Consider the following 23,863-nt stretch of genomic DNA (forward strand, 5'->3'; position numbering starts at 1 on the left):
AACTATAACAATGCTTTGGGCATATAAGCCATCACTGAATATAGACATGACTAATACGCTTACGAGGATATTCTTCTTTAGTCAAACCCCCTATAGATTCCACACTCAGGGGTGTTAAATCACCTTGCAGGGAGCTTCACATGGCCATCCCCTCTCCTTGAGCAACCCAAGCACATCCCCGATTGGCTCTACATCCACCCCCTTGTTGCAAGATAGCTTATGGAGACATCTTCCTCGATGTAGAATTACGACCCTCTCTCCCCTCCACCTTCCACCTCTTCTAAGAACAATAACCCGGTTCACATACCTACTTCTCCACCCCCAAACCCTCTGAACCACTCTCCTACCACTCCAAGCAAAGACTTCAATGGACTTGGGGACCCCGCTTAAGCCCTTTTAGCCTCTGCAACCCATCAACCAGCCTCAAAGTAGGTAGGATCCCGAAACCCTCTGTGTCAAAGAGTCCAAACAAATCCCCCCCCTCCCCAAACTTGCCCCATCCAACTGAAGCAACCCCCTCGATCCTACACAGAGTTTGAGCTAGCCCTCCAAGTTCTAGGTATCGTTTCTTCCACACATTTGAGGACCCCAGTCTCATCATTGATAGAACTGACATCTCCCTCATCAAGGGCTATCTTGAGGAGAAGATGAAGACTGGAGCAGAGCCACCACCCCAAGGAACACAGAGGATACAAGAGGCCTCATGCCAATGCCCACCCCATCATCAACCATAGAATGATGGGAGAACAACCCATTTGAAGTCCGTTTGGAGAGGCCTTGTCATCCTCTCTGAGAGGATTATCACTATATCCTAATCCTCTCACTCTATCCTCTGCTTTTTCTAGTAGGAAACTCAATGGAGCTAAGATGAACTACACGACCATAGAAACAAAAGGGTTGGCCATGGTCTACGGTGAAAAAGTACATCCACTATCTTTTAGCCAACAAAGTAGTATTCTTTATGGATCACCAGGCATTGTTATATCTTGTTAATAAGCCTTGCATAATAGAACATACTTACATGTTGGTTGCTCTTACTCTTAGATTTTTACTTGAGGCAATGTAAAGAAAGAAACACAACATGTTCTAATTGATCGTATTCCCACGAATTCCTAACGGCAAGCCCACCAACCAACTAGAATCGATGATGATCTCCCAAATGTGTACTTGTTTAAGATAGACATGATGTTGCCTTATTGGAGCAATGAAATATCTTGATAACTTGCAAATGGTTTTTTGCAAGATCAACCATTAAACAAAGATAAGATGCAATGGCTTATCAAGCTAGCAGAATAACTATATAAGTTAGGTAAAGATGATATTTTGCAGAAGTGTGTTCAAGATAAGATGCAGTGGCTTATCAAGCTATGTGAGTTAGGTAAAGATGATATTCTGCAGAAGTGTGTTCAAGAGGATAAATTTATACACATGTTAGAGAATGCACACTCTAGGATTGTAGGAGGACACTTTGGTGGGAAGTGACATCACAGAAGGTTCTCCAAGCAGGACTATGGTGGGTGGCCAACACTATTTGGAAATGCAACAAAATTTGTCAAAGGTTGTGATGAGTGTCAACAATTCACTGTACCACACTTTGGTGGGAACTGACATCACAGAAGGTTCTCCAAGCAAGACTATGGTGGGTGGCCAACACTATTTGGAAATGCAACAAAATTTGTCAAAGGTTGTGATGAGTGTCTACAATTCACAACATAGGGACATCATACCCCTCACTCCAGTTATAGTCCAACAACCTCTTAAGAAATGGGGAATTGACTTTGTAGGACTCATTAGCCCTACCGCACAAAAAACCCAATCTCTCTATATCATAGTACCAACATATTATTTCACCAAAGCCAGGACTACTAGGAAGGCCAATGCTTGTACTACTACTAAATTCCTATATGAGTAGGTTATTTCTAGATTTAGATACTGTTTAGAAAAGTTGTAGCTTCACAACAAGCATGACAAATCCAAGGAGTAAGAACCCATCTAGCAAACCCTCAAGCTCTACCAATCCTATTGCTTGGACTCCTCGCAATCCAATCCCACACAAGAGAGGGAAGCTAGAAAGCTTTCTCTCCACCTATACTATCTCTCTCTCTCTCAATATCTCCCTCTCCATAGCTACATAGCTAATCATAAGACAAGAATCATGCAATCATCAAGCTCTTAACATGCACACACATCCTTACACAAGGATGCAAGCAAGATAACAAGACTCATAGCCATAGATATGCAAGATATGGAAATACTCAAGAGATAGGAAATCACAAGAGAGTGCAAGTAGAGAAGCTCCCTAAGCTAGAGCTCGATGTTGATTGTATTACACGAATCCCTTTACACACTCCCCTAATTCACGTATATAGAATTAGGGCTTAGCTTGCCCACACTGATAGGGTGTCCATAACTAGATAGTTCTCATGTATTTACAAGCCTTATCAGTGAGGCCGGTCAAGAGCCTTTTACACACCCCTAGTCTTGTTCAACTCTATGTTGAGCTTTCAGTTGGTCTCGTCTTTTTGTTTGAGATACATGTTTGATTTTTCTAGGTGGTTCTATAGTCTCAGCTTTTTGTGTTTCTTTAAAAAGTGCATCTTGATGTTAGATGTAAGAGTTCATAAGGTGCTCGTATTTTGCCTCCAACAAGGCCTTTGAGCCCTGAATGTGTTGATCATCCATTTCTAGTGTGCTTATGGTAGCCTGGGCTTCTTGGAGCTTTACTTCATAGTGCTCAGCTTTGGAGGTGTGGAATTGTAACAATTGAGTGTGCTAAAGATAATTGATTATTCGGCATAAGCTTTGGTAACGTGGAGGGGCTATTATGGCTTCCTTTACTTTCTTTGCCTCTTTTGAGAGCCTTCTAAATTGGCATGTCCATTGAGACATGACTATAGCCCTATCTGCCTCTTGGGTGTCTACTTGCTTCTGCTCATTAGCCTCTCCTTCAGTCTATCTATGGGCTATAGTTTAGCTTCTTATTTCTTTGGGTCCTCCCCCTTCTTAGTTGTTTTGGCCTCCTATGTGTCTGTGTCTATCTATAAGAGCCAAATTGTTCTAACAATTAGCCATGCTCATTGATAGTGATAAACAACTTTCTTCTCCATTTCTTCGGCTTCACGCATTCTTGTGTGCATGCACATGCGTGCACACATTTACATGTGCATGTAATCCTCTAGATATAAGCTGATCATTGGTGCATGTAATCCTTTAGATATAAGTTGATCATTGGTCCTTACATGAGATAGTTGTGGTATTTGAGTTTTGCATCCTAGTCAACATTAAAGAAGGCTTGGTACTTTTGAAGTGTCGCATGCTCTCATGTAATATGGAAAGGAAAAAAACTATGTTAGGACAAAAGTGATCACCCTTTACTTTTCTAGCCAACACCTTATTGCATACTAAGTAGACTGGGCATGAGCTAGATGACGATTAGGATATATTAAAAAATGTGTAAGGGTCACTATCTAATCTATCTTCCTTGCATCATGCAAAGATAGGGAGTCGTGTTTAAACAATCTAAATAGGCAAGCACATCAATGTATGAAAGCTAGGCTCCACACCCAAGGGGGTCGCCTTATGTTTATGTAATAGCATGGTAGTTAATGGAGGGGGGATATTTTTAATTGAGAGACTAACATGCATATACATGTAGGAGGGGATTAAACAAGTAGTTGTTTAATTTGATTTATGTATGTATATTTACATAAGGGGTTGAAAATTCAAAATCTTAACATATGTACATACAAGAGGGGGTAAACAATTGTGTAAAAAATATTAAATGGGTATTTTACATACATGCATGCTTACACCTGGTTATATGGGTTTTTATAGAGTGACTACCTCGAGAGGCTACATCAATTGTATGCATTATTTAAAGATTGCTCATATAGGCTAAGATTATAAAGTTCCTCACTCATGATTTTCATGTTCCCATAGTTGACATGATTTTCATTTCTGGTTACATGTGGTAAACAGAAATGTATGCATGCTTACACTGGTTATATGGGTTTTTATAGAGTGACTACCTCGAGAGGCTACATCAATTGTATGCATTGTTTAAAGATTGCTCATATAGGTTAAGATCATAAAGTTCCTTACTCATCTATTTTACATACATGCATCCTTACACCTGGTTATATGGGTTTTTATAGAGTGACTACCTCGAGAGTCAATTGTATGCATTGTTTAAAGATTGCTCATATAGGTTAAGAAAGTTCCTCACTCATGATTTTCATGTTCCCATAGTTGACATGATTTTCATTTTTGTTTACATACAAGAGGGGTAAACAATTGTGTAAAAAATATTAAATGGGTATTTTACATACATGCATGCTTACACCTGGGTTATATGGGTTTTTATAGAGTGACTACCTCGAGAGGCTACATCAATTGTATGCATTGTTTAAAGATTGCTCATATAGGTTAAGATTATAAAGTTCCTCACTCATGATTTTCATGTTCCCATAGTTGACATGATTTTCATTTCTGTTTACATGTGGTAATTATAGAGTGACTGCCTCAAGAGGTTACATCAATTGTGTGCATTGTTGAAAGATTGTGCGTATAAACTAAGATTACAGAATTCCTCACTCATGATTTTCATGTTACCATTGTTGTTAAATGAAAAGAAAACAACCATCCAAGATGTTTTGCAATTAAGTGGAACTTTAAAGAGGAAAGCGTGATGGATATCACCATTGAAATGCAACCACACTCCCATTTCAACTACCAAGACTCACAATTTCCAAAAATAAGGTTATAGAGGTTCAAAACTTGTTGGATGAAGTAGGGGATTCATGTGGTCTATGTATGTCTCATTTGGTTGGCATGGTGGTCATTCATATATACAAGAAGTAGGATCTTCACAATACAACTTTAAAACTCAAAATTTCACAATAACACAAATAGAGAAGAATATCATATTATTGAAGTGATAAAATAGATGACAAAGTCACACCTGTGTGCTTCTATGAAGAGCTTCTATGGCTGATCCAAAACTGCTAAGATGAGGTTGCATGCTCGTAGAAGCTAGGGAGTAAACTCACAGTGATGAGTGATGAACTGTGTAGAGAAGGGGCTAGCCATATTTATACAGGTATGTATATGCAAAGCATCACATGGAGCAACCATGTAGGTCCGTGGTCATACTCGATACTATCATCCGAGTGTAGAGTCGACCCATAAAAGTACTAGAAACTGCTAGGCAGTTGTCCCACTTCCCACAACCATCTGGGCTCATCTTGTCCCCACAATATCAAGACAAGGTGTCCAAGAGTAAAGTCTACCTACTTCATGTATGAATCAGCCCACTACAACATGTAGCATCCAACAAGGATTTGATTGCCATGGACATCAAAGGTTTAGGTTCTAACTCATGGTTTTCCCAACAACTCACTCCAATCCTTCGATCAGCTCACTTGCGGACTTCATCCCACATACATGTGACAAGCTAGTCTCCTCTCTTTTGACACTCAAATGTGTGACTAACAACTAATGATTGTTCTCTAAAAATATATATACTAAGGTTATAGTCTTTAATTTCCACGACACATTATGCTATAATCCTAAATATGGTTGATGCTCTCATTATTCTTCTCCAAAAGGCCACCTTCCATATTCTAATCGTTTTCTTTTAAAAAAATATGATATTGTACATTTTAGTTAGAGCCCTTGATTTTTCGAATTAATTGTTCAACAAGTGTTTTTTTTTTCTTTATACGTGCATTCACATGTACTTCTGGCTCCACGTTGTGTATGAATATTTACCATTTATTTCCGAATGCATCAAGAATCAACAGGCACACCGAGCCCGTTAATCTTAGTCTTGTGAGTGAATAGCGATTCGTAAGGAACACTTTAATGCAAAGGTAATTTCAATTGCACCTCTATTTATTGTTCTCATTTGTGGTGCCCAAAGCATATCTCGAATGCAAGCATCTTTCTCATTGCATATCCGATCAACAACAACAATAATAATAATAATAATGTAGAAGTGGGTGGGGAGAACATATTGCCAATGGTCATCCTCTTGTGATCTTGTTTGGACTAACCGTTTTCCTCCTAATGATGCCCAAACCCTTTTCACCTCGCACTCCTCTTCTTCTTGCCACTCCAGTGGTTTATGCCCAAACTTATTTTACTCTCTACTCTTCCCAGCTCCTTTACCTCTGCCCCAGGAAAACAAGAGACCCTACCCTTGCATTTGTAAAATTCCTCTCATAATTTCCCGCCTCCAAAGTTATTGTAAAAGAGCAAGCAAAAGAAAATTGTTAAAACTAACATACCATCAACTAACGATCAATTGATACATATATAAGTATTCAATTTATTAAATTCTTGAATACTTCATGCATCGAGCACCATCACTAAGCACGGATCAAGAACCACTAGAATTTGTGATCTTATCGCAGGTACCATGCTGATCTTCCAAGTATGGAGCTCCACAGTTTCACGCCATGTGACATGCAGGCAACTTTCGACATAGAGAACCTTCTTGATAGAGAAAATGCAGTTACTTGTCAAAAAACATACAAGTAATCTCATGCAATGAGAAGTTCCAACTCTTTCGTTTCGTGAATTGAAAATGGATCTGCAGGAGCTGAAAATATAATTATCAACATTTTTTGTTGACATTGTGTCATGATCCTCATTTACAAACGTTATTATTTTCAAATGAGCCTTATATTCATTACTTAACAAAGCAGGCAGGCAGCATTAAAGTGGACAAGGAATATCGCCTGTCCACTTTTTTATAGGCAGGCAGCATTAAAATGGACCATGTTCAGTACAACCCCAACCATTTCACCTCTGCTCACTCTGAGAAGTTTTTGACAAGGGGGCCCGAGCCCTTCGGGAAGCCCTGCGACAATGTTATGTGGAAGACTGTCCAGAAATACCCAAACCTACCCTGATGGCGACTAGCATAACATGTCTCTAGAGTAGGGCTCACAACAGGACACACTGCACATCACCAACCCAAAACTGGTAATTAGGTTGAGTATGTCCATGTGGCAACCAAGTGCGGGGTGCACTTTGACAACTGGGTTTACAAAAACGGATAGAGATTGAGAGACCGTTACAGCCACACATGTTGGCACATGCGTTTGTCATTAAGAAATCTCAACTGCATTTGGAAAGTAACTCTTAAGTTTTGGTATATCAGATAGCACACGTTACATCCTCACATACTACAATCAAATCATAAGTGAAAGATGATGGCATGATAGCAGCCAGAAGAGAACCATAAAGGAGATCGGCAAGGTTCTTCAGCATATTTTGTTGGGAATACAAAGCAGGGGAAAACGGACTGTGTGCAGCTTTATACCATATGGACCTTTCCAGTCCTAGATTAACTCTAACCGAAAACTCTAGCTTCCGCCTCCCTGGCACGCTCGTCTTCTGACTCCGACTCTTCGGATCCTTCAGCATCCAAATCAGCGGGTTGTCCAGCTTCTTGGCCGGATGAGGGCTGCATCTTGCTCCTTTTCTCCATGCGTTTTTGCTTCTTCTTCTGACGCTTTGCCCTCTTTTTTGCAGTACGGTCCTCTGCAACCTTCAGCCTCGACTCTCTCCGAGCTAGAAACTCCGATTCCTCATTCCTCTTCTGATAATCCACCTCCATGCGAGCAAGACGATCTTGTTCCCGGCGTCGCATTTGTCGATACTGCCCACAATAAATTGCAAGTCAGCAAAAAAGTGCAAGCCATAACTTATGATAGAATACACAAGACAATCTACCTTTCCTACTCAAAATATAAATTGGCTTGCTAAGGTTACCTATAGGTCTGCAGTGTCAGCACAGTGTCATTTACTCATGTCATGTGCATGTGCATGGGCATGCCTAATCCAAGGCTACTCCGGATAGGCAGTAGATAAACATCTAGATTAAAGCTCTAGCATGGGTCCAGGTGTGCACAGAAGACAGCCAAATGGACAAAGGCCCTGTTGGCCAGGTCTGAAATGCTTATGGAGCAGGTTGGCAGCATATATAAATATATGGGATTTTTCTGCGCTGGTCGGCCAGTTTCTTGGGCATGTGCTGGGCCTATAAAAGGCTAGACCATGGGTCACTCTTAGCATCACACTCCCCAATGGAATGGGGTCTTAGATTAGGGTTTTGTTTACCTTTTGGAAAGGCCTAAGGCCACAGACAGTGTACTCTTATGAATATACTGAAAATACAGTCATTTCTCTCTCTCCATTCTCTGTCTATGCTGATTGTACTTGCATCACGTGTTCCTATGCAGTGCTTAGGGCTGAAAGGAGAGTATCACATGTTCCTATGCAGTGCTTAGGGCTGAAGGTGTGCAGTCCAAGGAGAGTAACACGACATGGAAGAAGTTCCTAGTAGGTTAATTGGTGGTGTTACACAAGGGCCCAAGGGATGGCAGTCCTGTGAGTTGGGTGCCACTTGGACACACGAGGAAAGGCTTTCAAGCAACAGTTCCATGGGAGGATGATCCTCCAAGGGGTGGAATGAGAGTGCCACACTCAATACTCAAGAATAGAAGACCAGAGAAAGTGTTTAGGGACAAGGCATGAAGGGATGGGGGACAGGATGGATCAGATGCATAGATCTTCATCAGATTTGGCGTGGATTTGGAAACCGGGCCGGGTTTTCAATGAAAAGATTGCCAAGAGGGAAGGATGACGGGTTTCGGACTCCGTGAATAGACAATGGGATGATGACAGTCATCCAAGAACAGAAGATGGAATCCCGTCATCAAGTTTAGCAAAGGGGGATGTCGTATGCAAGACATGTGCATGCTCATTCCATGAGCTAATCTCTGATAGGTAGCAGGAAAAACACAGGTTCAGGGGCATTAGCCAAGCTTGATGGTGTGCAAGAGAACCCAGGGGAAGTACAGGAGCCTGTCAACTGCAGAATCAGAGCTGGCCGACATAGTCTTCAAGTCGGATTCAAGATGATGCTCGCCGATAGGTCGGCCAGGTCTCATGCACCAAGAAAAGCTATAGAAGGGGCTATGCCAAGTTGTTAGGACTCACTCACTCCTCTAGGGAGTAGGGTCAAGAATAGGTTTAGATTAGTGAACACCACCTTTTGATGGCAGCCCAAGGCTGGCCAAGAATTGTACACCTTTTTGTACTACAGGGCTGAAAGAAGACACCCAAAGCTTCTGCATGTGACAAACTTATCATGGTGTTGGCTGCAGGAAGGATTTTCCTTGTCCAAGGACCTGGCCGACAAAAGGTCGGCCGGTCCATTTGGTCTTCAAAGGCCCATATATGGCAGGAGCTTGGCTCGCAGATGATCTTCTCTCACCTTTTGGGTGTTAGGCCATAGACTAGGTTTAGAGTAGGTGATACTACCTTTTATGGGGCAGCCTATGGCTTGTCAAGATTGTACCTTTTTGTACTATATGAAAGTACTGAAAACTCATCTTTTGTATGCATTTTGCATCTACATGTTCCTACAAGGTGTTTAGGGCTGAAAGAAGACTCCCTGAGTTTCCGCATGTGACACAATGTCACATGCACCCATGCACTAAGGTGCAATGTGACATACTTGCTCATCATCAATGCCATACTCGTACAAAAGTAGTACCTTTTTTAAGATTATTTGTCGTACACCGTGACCCCATTGTGAGCCCTAGTCCAAGGATATGTCAGGCACGAGCTACGTAGGTCTTTCCAAGCCTTAGTTGTCAAAGTCTGTCACTTCACCCACTTGGAGAACAATCAGTTCATGTAGGCTAACCTTGCATAGCAAGCATATAGAAGCATGTAGAAGTGTTAGCAAAGACATTCAAGGCTCTAGGCGGGCCCTATGGCCAGCCTATGAGCCTTGCTTGTGGGCCACCATGGGCCATACCAATAGGGGCATACAAGGTGTCTTATACACAATCAGCAACCCTACAGGGGATTGGGCAGCCTGTCGGCGAGTGTCAGCCAGCAGCCAAGATAGCCTCTATCATACCTGTGAAGAGATGATGAGAAGTGAGAGCATTTAATGCTAATGCCAGCAATCATGAACATTATTTACTACCCAACAGCAGTCCACATGACTGACCACCAGCTTATGAGCATATATAAGAAGCCCTCAGCCCTTGCATAAATCATTTCATTCTTTTATAAACATTGCAAAAGTATGTGTGCTTGAGTCTTTCGACTTGTGTACATACATCAATTCAGCCAAGCACTCATTGTGTATCAAATGCAGAAGCTATGGGAGTCTTCTTTCAACCCTAAACATCATCTTGGAACAACCTTATGCAAAACACAAGCAAGAGAGATGGAGAGAAGAGAGAGAGAGAGAGAGAAAGCTGAGTTTTAGTATATTCTTTAGTACAAAAAGGGTACATTCTTGGCTAGAGGCCTTGGCTGCCCCTCAAAAGGTGAAGGAATGAATGAGTCAAAACAATGAGCCAGAATTGCCTTTTATAGGTCTTGAATCCCTTATGGACTGGCCAACCTCTTGTCGGTCAGATCCTCGACAAAATATTCCATTGTTGTTGCAGGCGACACGAGTATATTCCCTTCATGAGATTTGCATTCCGTACCCGTACTCATCCGATGAGCACCTTCCGTACTTTCCGTACCACTCCATACGTACCGTACCTCGTATGGATAAGGTCTTCGTACCAAATATGATGTTCAATGTACAACACTTATTTGGCTCATTTTTTAGTCAGTGGTCTTTGCTCAGTAGTTAATAGATTAGTTGTCATTTCAATATTACCATTGTCTTTCATGCTATTTTTGTATGGATGCTAGATATTTCTTATTTTACACACATACATACATACATACATATGTATGTATGTATGTATGTATGTATGTATATGTATGTATGTATGTATGTATAGTAAAAAACGTGAACATACTTAACATACTTATCTTGATGCGTGCTTTACGTACTCGTACCGTACACGTACCATACCGCACCGTACCTAAAGTACTCAACCACTATGATGAGATGGATCATAGCCTCCCGAGTCCTCCACAAGGTATTCCTGCCCGTGCTAGCAGCACAAGCTCCTGTGTTTGGTCCAAAACTGATTCTTTATCTGTTGCCCTTCAAGGATTAGCCCCTGGGATTAGCCATGCACATGACATCCCCCTTTGCTAAACTTGATGATGGGATTCCAACTTCTGTTCTTGGATGACTGTCATCATCCCTTTGTCTCTTCCTGGCATCCCAAACCTGTCATCCTTCCCTTCTTGGCAACCTTTTCATTGAAAACCATGCCTGGTCTCCAAATCCAACTCCAACCAAATCTGCTGAAGGTCCGTGCATCTGTTCCATCTTGTCCCCTACCCCTTCTGATGGGGAGAAAACCAGAATTAGGGTTTAGAGTTCATTCATGGGAGACATACACAGAGAAGAACAAGGGAGAGAGAGAGTTGTGGGGATAAGTCAACTCATGAGGCATGAGTGTGTGACTCCCCTATCACACATGTATATTGCACTAGTACACATAGTGCACTTAGTACATTAAAAGTACTAAGTGTACTATGTACTATAACTTATGGGCTTGTACACACTATAAGGGTGGGCATTATGCCTTTACCCCAACAACCTCCCACTTAAAGGCAAAGTGCCCTTAAGTAAAGGAAAAGAAAAAAAAATCAGCATGTACATGATAATATACAAGGCCATATCAAGGCTGAAAATGGCCTCATCCAATGCCCATCAAGTGTCTGCAATGAGCAAACCGCTCCGGAGGCAAACTCTTCGTCAACAGATCAGCCGGGTTGTCATCCGTATGAATCTTAACAAGCTGAATTTGCTTGTTCTCTATCACCTCTCTGATGAAGTGATACTTCACATCCACATGCTTCGTCTTTGCATGAAAAACAGGGTTCTTTGCCAACTGAATGGCACTCTGACTGTCACAATGCAACAATGGAATATCCCCTGTATAACCCAAATCAACCACTAACCGAGATAGCCATAATGCCTCCTTGCAAGCCTCTGTGGCTGCAATATACTCGGCCTCTGTAGTAGATAAGGCAATGCACTTCTGCATCCTGGATATCCATGACACAACACCTCCTGTGAATGTAAATACATAACCGGTAGTAGACTTCTGGTTATCTGGATGACCGGCATAATCCGAATCCGTATAACCATGCACTAATGCATCCTGTTTGCCAAAACAAATGCACAAATCCTGTGTGCCCTTCAGGTATCTCATGACACCTTTCACTGCTTCCCAATGCTTCTTGCCAGGGTTGGCCATGTATCTAGAAACCACTCCCACTGCAAATGCAATATCCGGCCTAGTAGCAACCATGGCATACATGAGACTGCCACAAGCTGAAGCATACGGAATCTTGGCCATATCAGCCCTGTCTCTATCTGACTGTGGGCTGTCCATAGCACTGAGTTTCACATATGGAGGCAAAGGAGTACTAGACTTCTTCCCCCCGTCCATATTGAACCTCTGCAAGACTTTGCCAATGTATTCCTTCTGAGACAAATACAACACATGCTGATTTCTGTCCCGAAGTATCCGCATACCCAAGATGTGATTTGCATCACCCAAATCCTTCATATCAAAGGTTTGATGCAGCCTCTGCTTCAAGGCATCCATCTCTTTACGAGATTTCCCGGCAATCAACATATCATCAACATACAAAATGAGAATCAAGAGACTGCCATCCAAAGCTTTCTTGGTGTACAAGCAGTGATCTATGTCACTTCTCCTGAATTTCTGAGATTTCATGAATGTATCAAATTTATGATACCATTCTCTTGGTGCCTGTTTGAGCCCATAAAGACTCTTTTTCAGCTTGCATACAAGCTTCTCCTTTCCACTCACTGCATAACCCTCTGGCTGCTGCATATATATCTCCTCATGGAGATCACCGTGAAGAAAAGCAGTCTTCACATCCATCTGAATCAAGTCCAGATCATCATGCGCAACCAAAGCCAACACAGCTCTAAGTGTGGTCATTTTGACCACTGGAGAGAAGATCTCATCAAAGTCCACACCATATTCCTGCTTGAAGCCCTTAGCCACTAACCTGGCTTTGTATCTTGGCTTTGCATCTGGTGCAACTTTGAGCCTGTATACCCACTTGCATGGCAAAACCTTCTTGCCTGCAGGCAAATGCACCAACTTCCATGTTTCATTTTTATGCAGAGAATCCATCTCTGACTTCATGGCACGCTCCCATAGAGCTTTGTCTGCCCTCTGTAAAGCCTCTTTGTAACATGAGGGCTCCCCACAGTCAGTGAGCATCAAGTAGTCAACCCCTGGAACAAACCTGTCAGGGGCTCTGGAGGGTCTAGTGGACCTCCGTACCCAATGACCATCATTTGCAGGTTGCTGTCCAGCCTGCATATCACCCATTGGTGGCTCCTGTTCCATGCCATAAGGCTGAAAAATCATGCCCGGTATCTCCTCTAACTGTGGTATATCCATAGGGATATCTTCTGCCATATCTGGCTGTCCATTTGGACCATTTTCAGCACCATTTAAGGGCTGGTTTTCCTGCTGTAATGGCTGATTTACAGCCCTTTGTTGTTGTCCATGATGTCCATCATCATCAAAGATGACTCTGCCAGGCTCCTGTTGCCTTGCAGGCTCCTTATACATGCATGTTTCATCAAAAATGACATCATTGCTGCGTATGATCTTTCTATTTGTGGGATCCCAAAGTCTATACCCCATTTCACCTCTGTCACCATATCCTAGGAATATGCATTTGTCAGACTTAGGATCAAGTTTGGTGCGCATTTCCCTGCGTATGTGCACGTACGCAACGCAACCAAACACTCTCAAGTGCTTGTATGATGGAGGCTTCCCTGTCCATACTTCTTCTGGCACTTTCCCACCAAGCCTCGTGTTAGGTGACCTGTTTATAAGGTGAACGGCTGTCATAACAGCTTCAGCCCAAAAACCATGAGGTAATGCAGCATGTGACAACATAGAACGGACCTTCTCCTGTATGGTCCTGTTCATCCTCTCTGCTGTCCCGTTTTGTGGAGGATCATAAGGAGTAGAGAGCTCCCTCTTGATGCCTTTAGCATCACAAAAGTCCTGAAACTGTTTGGACATATACTCTCCACCATTGTCGGAACGCAAAGCCTTCAGTGTTTTGCCAGTTTGATTCTCAACAAGAGCAACAAACTTCTGAAACACTGAGAAAGTATCACTCTTCAAACGAAGAGGATAAACCCACACCTTGCGTGTGGCATCATCAATAAAAGACACAAAGTATTTTGCCCCTCCCAAAGAAAGCTGAGGCATCTCACATACATCTGTATGCACAAGCTCTAACTGAGCATCTTTCTGTCCAAGAGCTTTCTTGTGGGGGCACTGTAGTTGCCTACCATATATACAATGCTCACAAAATTGAAAACTTGAAAACTTTAGAGAAGGCAAGTAACCCAAACGAGACAATTGCTCCATTCCCTTGACACTCATGTGTCCCAACCGGCTATGCCACGTAGAAATTTCCGGCAGCTCGGTTGCATTTACATTAGCATGGTGACAAACACCTGCATGCATGAAGTAAAGAGTGTCCACCTTAGAGCCTCTGGCAACAACCAGTGAGCCCTTACTAATCTTCCACTTTCCACTACCAAATGTGGTAACATAATCAGCATCATCAAGCTGTCCAGTAGAAAGCAGATTCTTCTTGATCTCAGGTACATGCCTGACATCATGGAGCATAAGCTGTGAGCCATCTGAAAATACAAGCCTCACATCACCTCTGCCAAGAATTTTGCATGCATGGTTATCACCCAAATAAACCACTCCTTCATTGCCAGCAGTGTACCTGACAAACAAGTCTCTGCAACCTGTGACATGAAAGGAGGCACCTGAATCAATGATCCATGAGTGCATACCATGACCACCTGTAAGAAGTGAATGGGCATCAAGTGAAGACGTAAAGAGGACCTCATCCTCACTGCCACCTGCATGTGACACATTGATTTCTTCGATCTTGACTCCACTTTTGCCCTTTGGCTTTACATCTTTGGCTTCATCCTTGTCTTTGTCTTTGCCTTTTCCCTTTTCTTTTTGATCATTTTTCCATTTATAGCATTGCTTTTTGATGTGTCCCTTCTTGCCACAATAATGGCATTCCAAATCCTTTTTGGAGCGAGACTTGCTCCTTCCCCTTTCTTGGCTTTTCCCCCTTTGCTGGGATCTCCCACGTGCATTCATTGCATTGGACTTTCCAACAGAGTTGTTCTTCCTATTCATCTCTTCTTGAAGAAGAGCACCCTCAACATCTGCATATGACAGCATAGCATTCGAATTGCTAGTGGCTGTCCTGAATGTGTCCCAACTCTCTGGCAAAGTGCATAACAAAAAAGTGGCTTTGAACTCATCGTCCATTGCCAGCTTTTGATTGATAACTTGGCTGACAATACCATTAAACTCATTGAGATGGGCTGTCATAGATGCCCCTTCCTTCATCTGAAGACCTATGAGTTTCTTCAACCAATACACTTTGCTTGAGGCACTTTGTTGGGCATACAAGTCCTGCAATCTCTGCCACATTCCCCAAGCTGTCTTCTCTTCACGAATGCTGAAAAGTAATGAGTCTGACACAGACAACATGATAGTAGATGCCAGCTCATCCATATCTTCCCACTCTTCAGCTGTAAGAGAAGCGGGCATCACACCCCTTTCTTTGATAGGCTTGTGCTGCTTTTTCTGGAGCAACACATTGTAGCACTGGGTTTGCCAAATATCATAGTTATGCGAGCCTTCAAGCTTCTTGATGTGAAGCAATGAAGAGCTCTCACCTGTGGTTGCCATAGCAATATGCAACCTTTAATGCCTGACTCCCTGCAAATGTGCTAACACTGCACCCAAAATGTGCAAACACTGCACCCAAAGCACACAAAGTGCTCACAAATGTTCTCCCAAGCTTTATCTCCCACTGCGGAAGCAAGAATGCAACTTTTCTCCCACTTTATGTGATGAAAACACCAAAATCTGGTTGCTGCAGATTTTGGACAGCACCTTAAATGTGCTCTTTTGCCCTTCCAAAGTACTGTACAGCAGTACCAAGTGCTCACCAATGATGTACCAAACCTGTACCGGCAATTTCAGCAGCTGAAATTGAACCTTTTGGTCACTCAAAACAGTGTACAGCCATGCCAAAACTTGCACAAAGCTGTGCCAAATCTGTACCAGCAGGTACAGTAGCAATAAATGCTCTCCTGGCTGTCCAAATGAGTGAAAATCAGACTTTTACAGTCTCGAACACTGCATACAACAGTCCCGAACAGAAATTGGGCAAAAGCCCCTTGACTGCAAGCTGATTTTTGAGGATTCAAGGCATAAATGGCTTGCCTGCTGCTTTGCCAAGCTCAACAAGCATACGAACTTGAAAAGCCCCTTGATTTGAGATCAATTTCTGATCATGCATGGTACATTGGCGCACATGAAGGCATCCAGAGTGTTCACGATGCTTCCCCCTGGCCACATATACATCAAATACATGAAAGCCCCTTGATTTACAGGCACATTGAGTGCTTGTAAGGCATCAGCACATTATCCACATCATCAAATGCGATTGCCTGCATGCAAATCAACCAAATCGGCACAAAAGCCCCTTGATTTGCACTGCAATTTGCTGCAATTTTGCCCAAATGTGCGATTTTTCACATCATACAGCATGTATGAGTGCTTAATTGCACAATTACATCAAAAGCCCCAAATTTCGACATCCAATTTCCTCTGAAATTTCTGATTTTTTTCTGATTTGTAGGTTGATTTCTGTTGCAGGAGAGGGGGGGGCGTGATGAATATACTGGTGCTGTATTGATGCAGATGCTGATGATCCTGCAGCTGTGCAGGTAGGGAGGACGGCTGGTTTCACCTCTGCTGAAGGGCTTCAAGAGATACCAGCTTCGCTTCTGGCCTCTTCACCGAGTAGCAGCGCTACATACGACCAGGCGCCTACCCCCCTTGCGTGTAGCGCCAGCGCTAGGCGAATCTAGCCAAGCGATGACGTAGAAGGCGAACCCAGGCGGACAGCCACCCGACTCGTCGATTGCAAGTGTAGGCGCCACCCGACTCGTCGACTGCAAGTGTAGTGATGCTGCTTTCGTTCACGCCACGTTTGCACGTCAGTTGAGAGCGCCGCTGCTGCCTTCGCCACTCGCTCGCCTCCACGCTCAAGCCTGCTTTCGCCTAGCGCATCTACGCCAGTTGGCCAGCTCATGCTTCGCCTATCGCTTCGTTCAGTTCGCTGCGATTTTTGTGGCTTTACGCCTAGCGCCTGCCTGCGACCTTCTACGCCATCGCTCCCAGCTGCTGTTTTCGCCTAGCGTATGTACGCCCAGCGCTATCTCCGCCAGCAGCGCTAGTCTTCGCCTGAGTATAGACAAAGGCCTACGACTGCCTAGTCTACCACTTCACCAGCTCCACGTAATCAGTTGATGGAAGCAGGCGACCAGCAGTTGATGGAAGCAGGATACGACCAGAACAGACTTTGGACAGAAATCATCAAGGAGAAGAGGAAGGGAGGGATCACTAAGGGCTCTGATACCAGTTGATGGGGAGAAAACCAGAATTAGGGTTTAGAGTTCATTCATGGGAGACATACACAGAGAAGAACAAGGGAGAGAGAGAGTTGTGGGGATAAGTCAACTCATGAGGCATGAGTGTGTGACTCCCCTATCACACATGTATATTGCACTAGTACACATAGTGCACTTAGTACATTAAAAGTACTAAGTGTACTATGTACTATAACTTATGGGCTTGTACACACTATAAGGGTGGGCATTATGCCTTTACCCCAACACCTTCATGCCCTGTACCTGAACACTTTCTCTAGTCTTCTTTTCCTGAGTATTGAGTCTGGCACTCTCACTCCACCCCTTGGAGGATCATCCTCCCTTGGAACCGTTGCCTGAAAGCCTTCCTTGGTATGCCCCAAGTGGCATCCGACTCACAGGACTGCCATTCCCCTTGAGTCTTGTGGAACACCACCAACCAACCTCCTGCGAACTTCTTCCATGCCTTGTGTTACGCTCCTTGGACTGTGCACCTTCATCTAGGACTGAATCAGTGTTTAGCCTTGTTGAACCTGATGCTCTGATACCAATGTCATATGCGGAAGCTCTGGGAGTCTTCATTCGCCCTAAACACTATCCTGGAACAACTTAATGCAAAACGCAAGCAAGAGAGATGGATAGAAGAGAGAGAGAGCTGAGTTTCAGTATATTCTATAGTACAAAAAGGGTACATTCTTGGCTAGCCCTTGGCTGCCCCTCAAAAGGTGGAAACACCTAATCTAAGCCTATTCTATGACTCAGCCCCTTGGAGGACTGAATGAGTCAAAACAATGACCTAGCCCAGCCTTTTACAGGCCTTGAATCCCTTATGGACTCGCTGACCTGTTGTTGGCCAGGTCCTGGACAATTATTGCTACAGCCGACATGACTATATTCCCTTCATGAGCTGGCTATCAGCCTCCTGAGTCCTCCACAAGATATTCTTGCCCATGCTAGTAGCACAAGCTCTTGTGTCTGGTCCAAAACTGGTTCTTTATCTATTGCCCTTGAAGGATCAGCCCCTAGGATTAGCATGTACATGTGCATGCACATGACATTGTGCTACAGCCCAAGGCAAAAGCTATCTTCAGCATTCAGCCTTCAGTATTGCATCTCCCTTAGCATATCTAGGTGTGCATAATGCTCTCCGAAATGGCTTCACAATTGTCTTCAACCCGTTTGTTGCTTCGATGACGTTTGGTCTACATCATCCTTGCATTTGGCATTCCTCAATCAACCATCTTCACTAAGTTTTATGCACTGTAAAGAAGTTCTCCAAAGCAATAAAGTAAATACTCCTCTTGCTTGCGAGAGGGGGCCCTTAAGTGGGTACATTGGGACCCAATCTAGTCACTAGTGTCGTCTCTACATTCTCTCTCTATCTCCTGTGAGTAAAGATTAAAGTGGATTGCTTCATAAACCCTTAACCCTAACCCTAAAAATCAAAAACCCTAAATCAACAAATCGGCCTTAGAATTAGATATAGCAAGAGTTGTATGGAAGAGCAAGAGAGAATGCCCCATCCAATTTCCCTTAATTTTTCCAATTTTGCTTAATTTATGAATTCCCCAAAATTCTGTAAAAAAGCCAAAAAACAAAAAAGATAGTATGCTGCAGAGATACTCGGGTACCTTGAAACGTTCTGGCATCTTCACCACTCTTTGTACATCGGTTGGCAACGTTTGGGCCGAATCGGCACCCTCATGAAGGGTCACGACTTACGACATTCTAACCAAAAAAAAAAAAACCAAGGCTTATGTTATAAGGCTTAAAAGCCTTTGCTTAGACACGTAAGCAACCCGACAAGCCATGGCCCAGCCAACCCGACCAGCCACAGCCAACCCGACCAGCCGCAGCCAGCTTGGTCATGTTTTTTATTAAAAAAAACAAATAATAATAATTTTTTTACACAAAAAAAATGATCACCATCATGCTACACTGCGTAAACTTCCACCCGCGTTAAGACCCTTTTCCGGGTGCATCTCCTACGTACATGCTCGGGCTACCAATTTTTCTCTGCACTTGCAGCAATGGCCAAAGACATTCCCAACATTAGTTTCATTGATGAGCCTGACCTCTTGAATCTCCTCCACAATTCTCCTGCAGAGACAGTCCATTCCGACCCAGTCCCGGAGGTCCCAATCTCCTCCCGGAACCCCAAAGTGCTGCACCCGATTCTGAACCAGTGGATTCCACTCCAATTCTTCACTCAGAGGCGCCGGCCAGCCCTACTAGAATCGAAATCAGCCCGTAACAATGCAGTAGACTATGAGGTACAATTTTCTTTGCCCTTTGGTGATGATGATGTTGAACCAACCATCAATTATCATTTATCCCTAGCTTTTTCCCTTCCCAGAATTGATCTTTGGGGACTTTGGGGTATATTTATCCTCGCCGAACCAAGCTATCTCAAACATTACACCCATATTCTCACCCGACAGCCACATCTGTGTTCAGTTATCGACAAGTGTCAATTGGGCAGTTATCAGGTGCATCAGCTTGCGGAGCTGCCTTGTTGTTTCCATTGTCGGCCTGCCACTCCTGATTACACATTGCGGTCGGTAGTTCCCTCTCCAGTCGCCTCACCCTCGGTGCTCGAGCCTTTACTTACTCCCGAGGCTTCCCCGGTGGTAATTGCTTCTCTGGCCTCTCCGGTTCTTCCCACTCGCAAGCCTGGTGAACCCTTGTCTCAGGACCCCTTTTATCGGGTGGTCATTAGCAGCGTCACCAACGAGAGTTTTTCCCCCCATGCCACACCCTTCGGGCTGTCCATTGGATGGTCCTCACTAGGGCTCAAGCAGCCCGTCTCGCCGCCGAAGCCGCTGCAGTTCGAGATATGGCAGAGCATGGTGACGACAACGACCGACAAGGTCGTGATGCAGATGATGATATGGACCGGCTGGCCCAGCCTATAGATGATGAAGAAGACTGTGTTGAACCACCGAGCGAGTTGCAGCAGCTCCGGTCTCGAGTGCTGACAATGCAACTCCATTTCAAGCGAATGATGGAGAAGTTGACTTCCCGGATGGATGCCATCCAAATGAAGGCTGTAGCAGTGCCCTCTCCTTCCAGTTCCAGAGCTTCAATGGCGGCCCTTGCAGACAATCTGGTTGACATTCCTCCAGATGTCGATAACGAAGACGTAAGAATATTGTATCGCTTATTTCAAACCAATAATTCTAAGAAAATTGATTTAAAACCACCTCAACCGTACGATGGAAAAAGAAACAAAAGAACAATAGACCAGTGGATTTTTAAAATGAATCTGTACTTTGGGAATTATAATCTGTCAGAGCCCAAGAAAGTCGCATTTGCCTCCTCCCTCTTGTCGGACACGGCCTTTTTATAGTGGTAACGCCGTGTAGCTGATCAAAAGACTACTCCCACTTGGGACAAGTTTTAGCACGCCCTTCGCAAGTAGTTTGAACCAGCAAAAGCAAATTTTCGGAGCTTCGCTCTCTTTCCAAAAGTGGCTCTTTGTCGTCGTACATTACCCAATTCACGAAGTTGGAACTCGAGGTGGCCAATCTCACGACGACAGACAAGCTCCATTACTTTGTGGAAGGTCTACATCCATCACTTAGACGTGAAGTTCGGAAGTACAACCCAACCTCAGTCCAGGATGCCATTCAGTTTGCAAAGCACATCAACGATATTAATTTTCCAGTGCCAGACAAGATCTAGGCCAGTCTTCTTAACAACAACCGCAACAAGATCGATTCCAAAGGCGCTCGACTTCTCAACAAGGAGATCGTCAACAACAACCTCGACAGCAATCAAACTTTCGACAACAACGACAGCAGAACTCGACTTCTCAACAAGGAGATCGTCAACAACAGCCTCGACAGCAATCAAACTTTCGACAGCAACGGCAGCAGAACTTGAATTCAAATCTTCGGCCAAGTCGTTTTGGAGACTCCTCCAATCGTCGCCAGCAACACAACCACAAAGTCCCAAGAGATGGCTTGTGCACAATCTGCGGTGGTGACCATCGCTGGTTCGAGTGTCCTAAGCAGCCCGATACCAGTAATGTCCGGAAGAATTCCAATTTTGAAGTCTCGACATCGGATTCTGGCCCGACAGCATTAGGTAAAAGAAAGAAGATTGCTAGTTCCATCTTGCAAACTACAATCTCTCCAATTATAGCCCAGGAAGCAGATGACCGTGATACGGAGACCATTGCACAAGCTCGAGTCCCCTTGGCATCCTAGGTGCTTACCCTCCTTGGTTCAGTTGCAGACAAGCCTGTAAATGTTTTGATCGACAGCGGTTGTTCCACAAACTTCATTGGCACCGCTATGGTCAGACGACTTCATCTTCGTACCAAGCAGAATAAACATCCTTCTACAATCGAATTAGCAGATGGTTCTACCTTGGAATGCGACAAGTTGGTTGCAGGGTTATCCTTTTCAATCGACAATTATCGAGATAAGCTGGATTTTGAAGTCATGCCTCTCTCTCGCTATGACATCATCCTTGGGCAAGCATGGTTGCACCAGTATGATCCCTTAATCATTTTTCGAAATGATACATTGCAATTTGTCAAAGGAAATCAATGTTTTCACTTACAATGACTTTTCAGTCATAAGCCTCCTCCAGTCATTTCTGCTTTGCAAGCCAAGCGGTTAATTCGCAAAAGAAATGCGCCAGCAGCCCTTCTCATGGTGCAGGCAATGGACGTAGACGATTCAGCCTCGCCATCAACAATCTCCTATTTGCAGCAACCATTCTTCCAAGAGTTTGTTGATTTGTTTCCAAATGAATTACCTAACGAGTTGCCGCCTAGACATCCAATTGATCTTGTCCCTGGCGGTACTCCTTCTAGAGCTCCTTATCGTGTCTCATTTGCAGAATCACAAGAGATCCAAAAGCAGCTCAAGGAACTTCTTGACAAAGGACATATTCGCCCAAGCAAGAGTCCCTTTGGTGCTCCAGTCCTGTAGGTGAAAAAGAAAGACGGTTCAATTCGTCTTTGCATTGATTACCCTGCACTTAACAAGCTGACAATTAAGAACAAGTTTCCCTTGCCATGCATCGATAAACTGTTTGATCAACTTCTCGGTACAAAGGTGTTCTCCAAGATTGACCTGAAATCAAATTTGTATTCATCAAGGAGATGAGTACAAGACAGCTTTTCGAACGAAGTATGGTCATTATGAATTCTTGGTAATTCATTTCGGGTTAACCAATGCCCCAGCTACATTTATGACTCTTATGAATGAGATATTTGGACCACATCTGGATAAGTTTGTCATCATTTATCTTGATGATATTTTGGTCTTCAATAAGACAATCAGTGAGCATAAAGAGCATCTTTGGATTGTGTTCTCAATTCTTTGAGCCAATGTTCTCTTCATCAACAAGAAGAAGAGAGAATTTTTCAAAGTTCATCTAGAGTATTTGGGACACATCATTTCCATAGATGGCATTTCAGTGGATCCTAAGAAGATTGAAGTTATTGTCAAGTGGCCAATTCTAGTGACAATTTCTGATCTTTCTTGGATCTTGCTAACTTTTATCACACGAAGGTGTACCGATTTTCCGAAATTGCAGCCCCTCTAACAAAGTTGACAAAGTAAGAAAGGCTTCAATGGCCCCCTGAAGCAGAAGCAGCTTTTGCAGCACTAAAAGAGGCCTTGACTACTCCTCTCGTTCTGGCAATTGCAAATCCTACTCTTGGGTTTGAAGTAATGATTGATGCTTCCGATCGTGCTTCCGGTGGTGTTCTTATGCAGCTTGGATGTGTCATTGCTTTTGACAGTCATAAGTTTTCAACCATACAAATGAGGTATCCAGTTTATGACAAGGAATTTTTGGCGATAGTTCATGCTTATCGTACTTGGAAGCATTATCTTCTTGGAGCAGATTAAGTTGTTAAGATAGATTATCATTCCTTAAAGTATATCTTCACTCAGCCTGTGATGAATCCTTGACAAGGCAGATGGGTTGAATTTTTATCGAATTTTCACATGACTATTGAGTATGTGCCTGGCCTTCAGAATGTTGCGGCTAATGCTCTTAGTCGCATGCCTCAAGCAACCGTGATGGCAATTTCTATAGTGACAATGGAGATCCCAGATTGTTTTAAAGATCAGTATTTTACTAATAAGGATTTCTCAAGTGCTTTTCATGTTTTGCATTCGACACAGCCGACTCCTTCAGAATTGAAGATTTATGCTTCATACTCTCTTATGGATGGTCTTGTTTATTATCAAGATCACATATGCGTGCCGCACAATGCACATTTGCAAAAGATTTTACTGCGTGAACATCATGAAGTACCTTATGCAACACACCCTGGAGTAAACAAGACGTATAGATTATTGACGTCGTCTTATCACTGGCCTCAGATGAGACAAGATGTTA

The 23,863-nt window shown here is 43.4% G+C and overlaps 1 protein-coding gene across 1 annotated transcript in view; it reads right to left on the reverse strand.

The window, feature by feature from the left end:
- Positions 1 to 7,047: 7,047 nt before the first annotated feature.
- LOC147625441 (PRKR-interacting protein) overlaps positions 7,048 to 23,863 on the reverse strand; it is a 57,688-nt gene continuing 40,872 nt past the window's right edge. Inside the window, exon 2 of the mRNA XM_086818774.1 lies at positions 7,048 to 7,666. Coding sequence (XP_086674900.1) covers positions 7,358 to 7,666 — 309 coding nt within the window. The 3' untranslated portion in view covers positions 7,048 to 7,357. The remainder of the gene's footprint in view (positions 7,667 to 23,863) is intronic.

This window comes from Cibotium barometz, chromosome 24 (genome assembly GCF_041138505.1).
Source record: "Cibotium barometz isolate CiBa-2024 chromosome 24, ASM4113850v1, whole genome shotgun sequence".
In the NCBI taxonomy this organism is placed as follows: domain Eukaryota; kingdom Viridiplantae; phylum Streptophyta; class Polypodiopsida; order Cyatheales; family Cibotiaceae; genus Cibotium; species Cibotium barometz.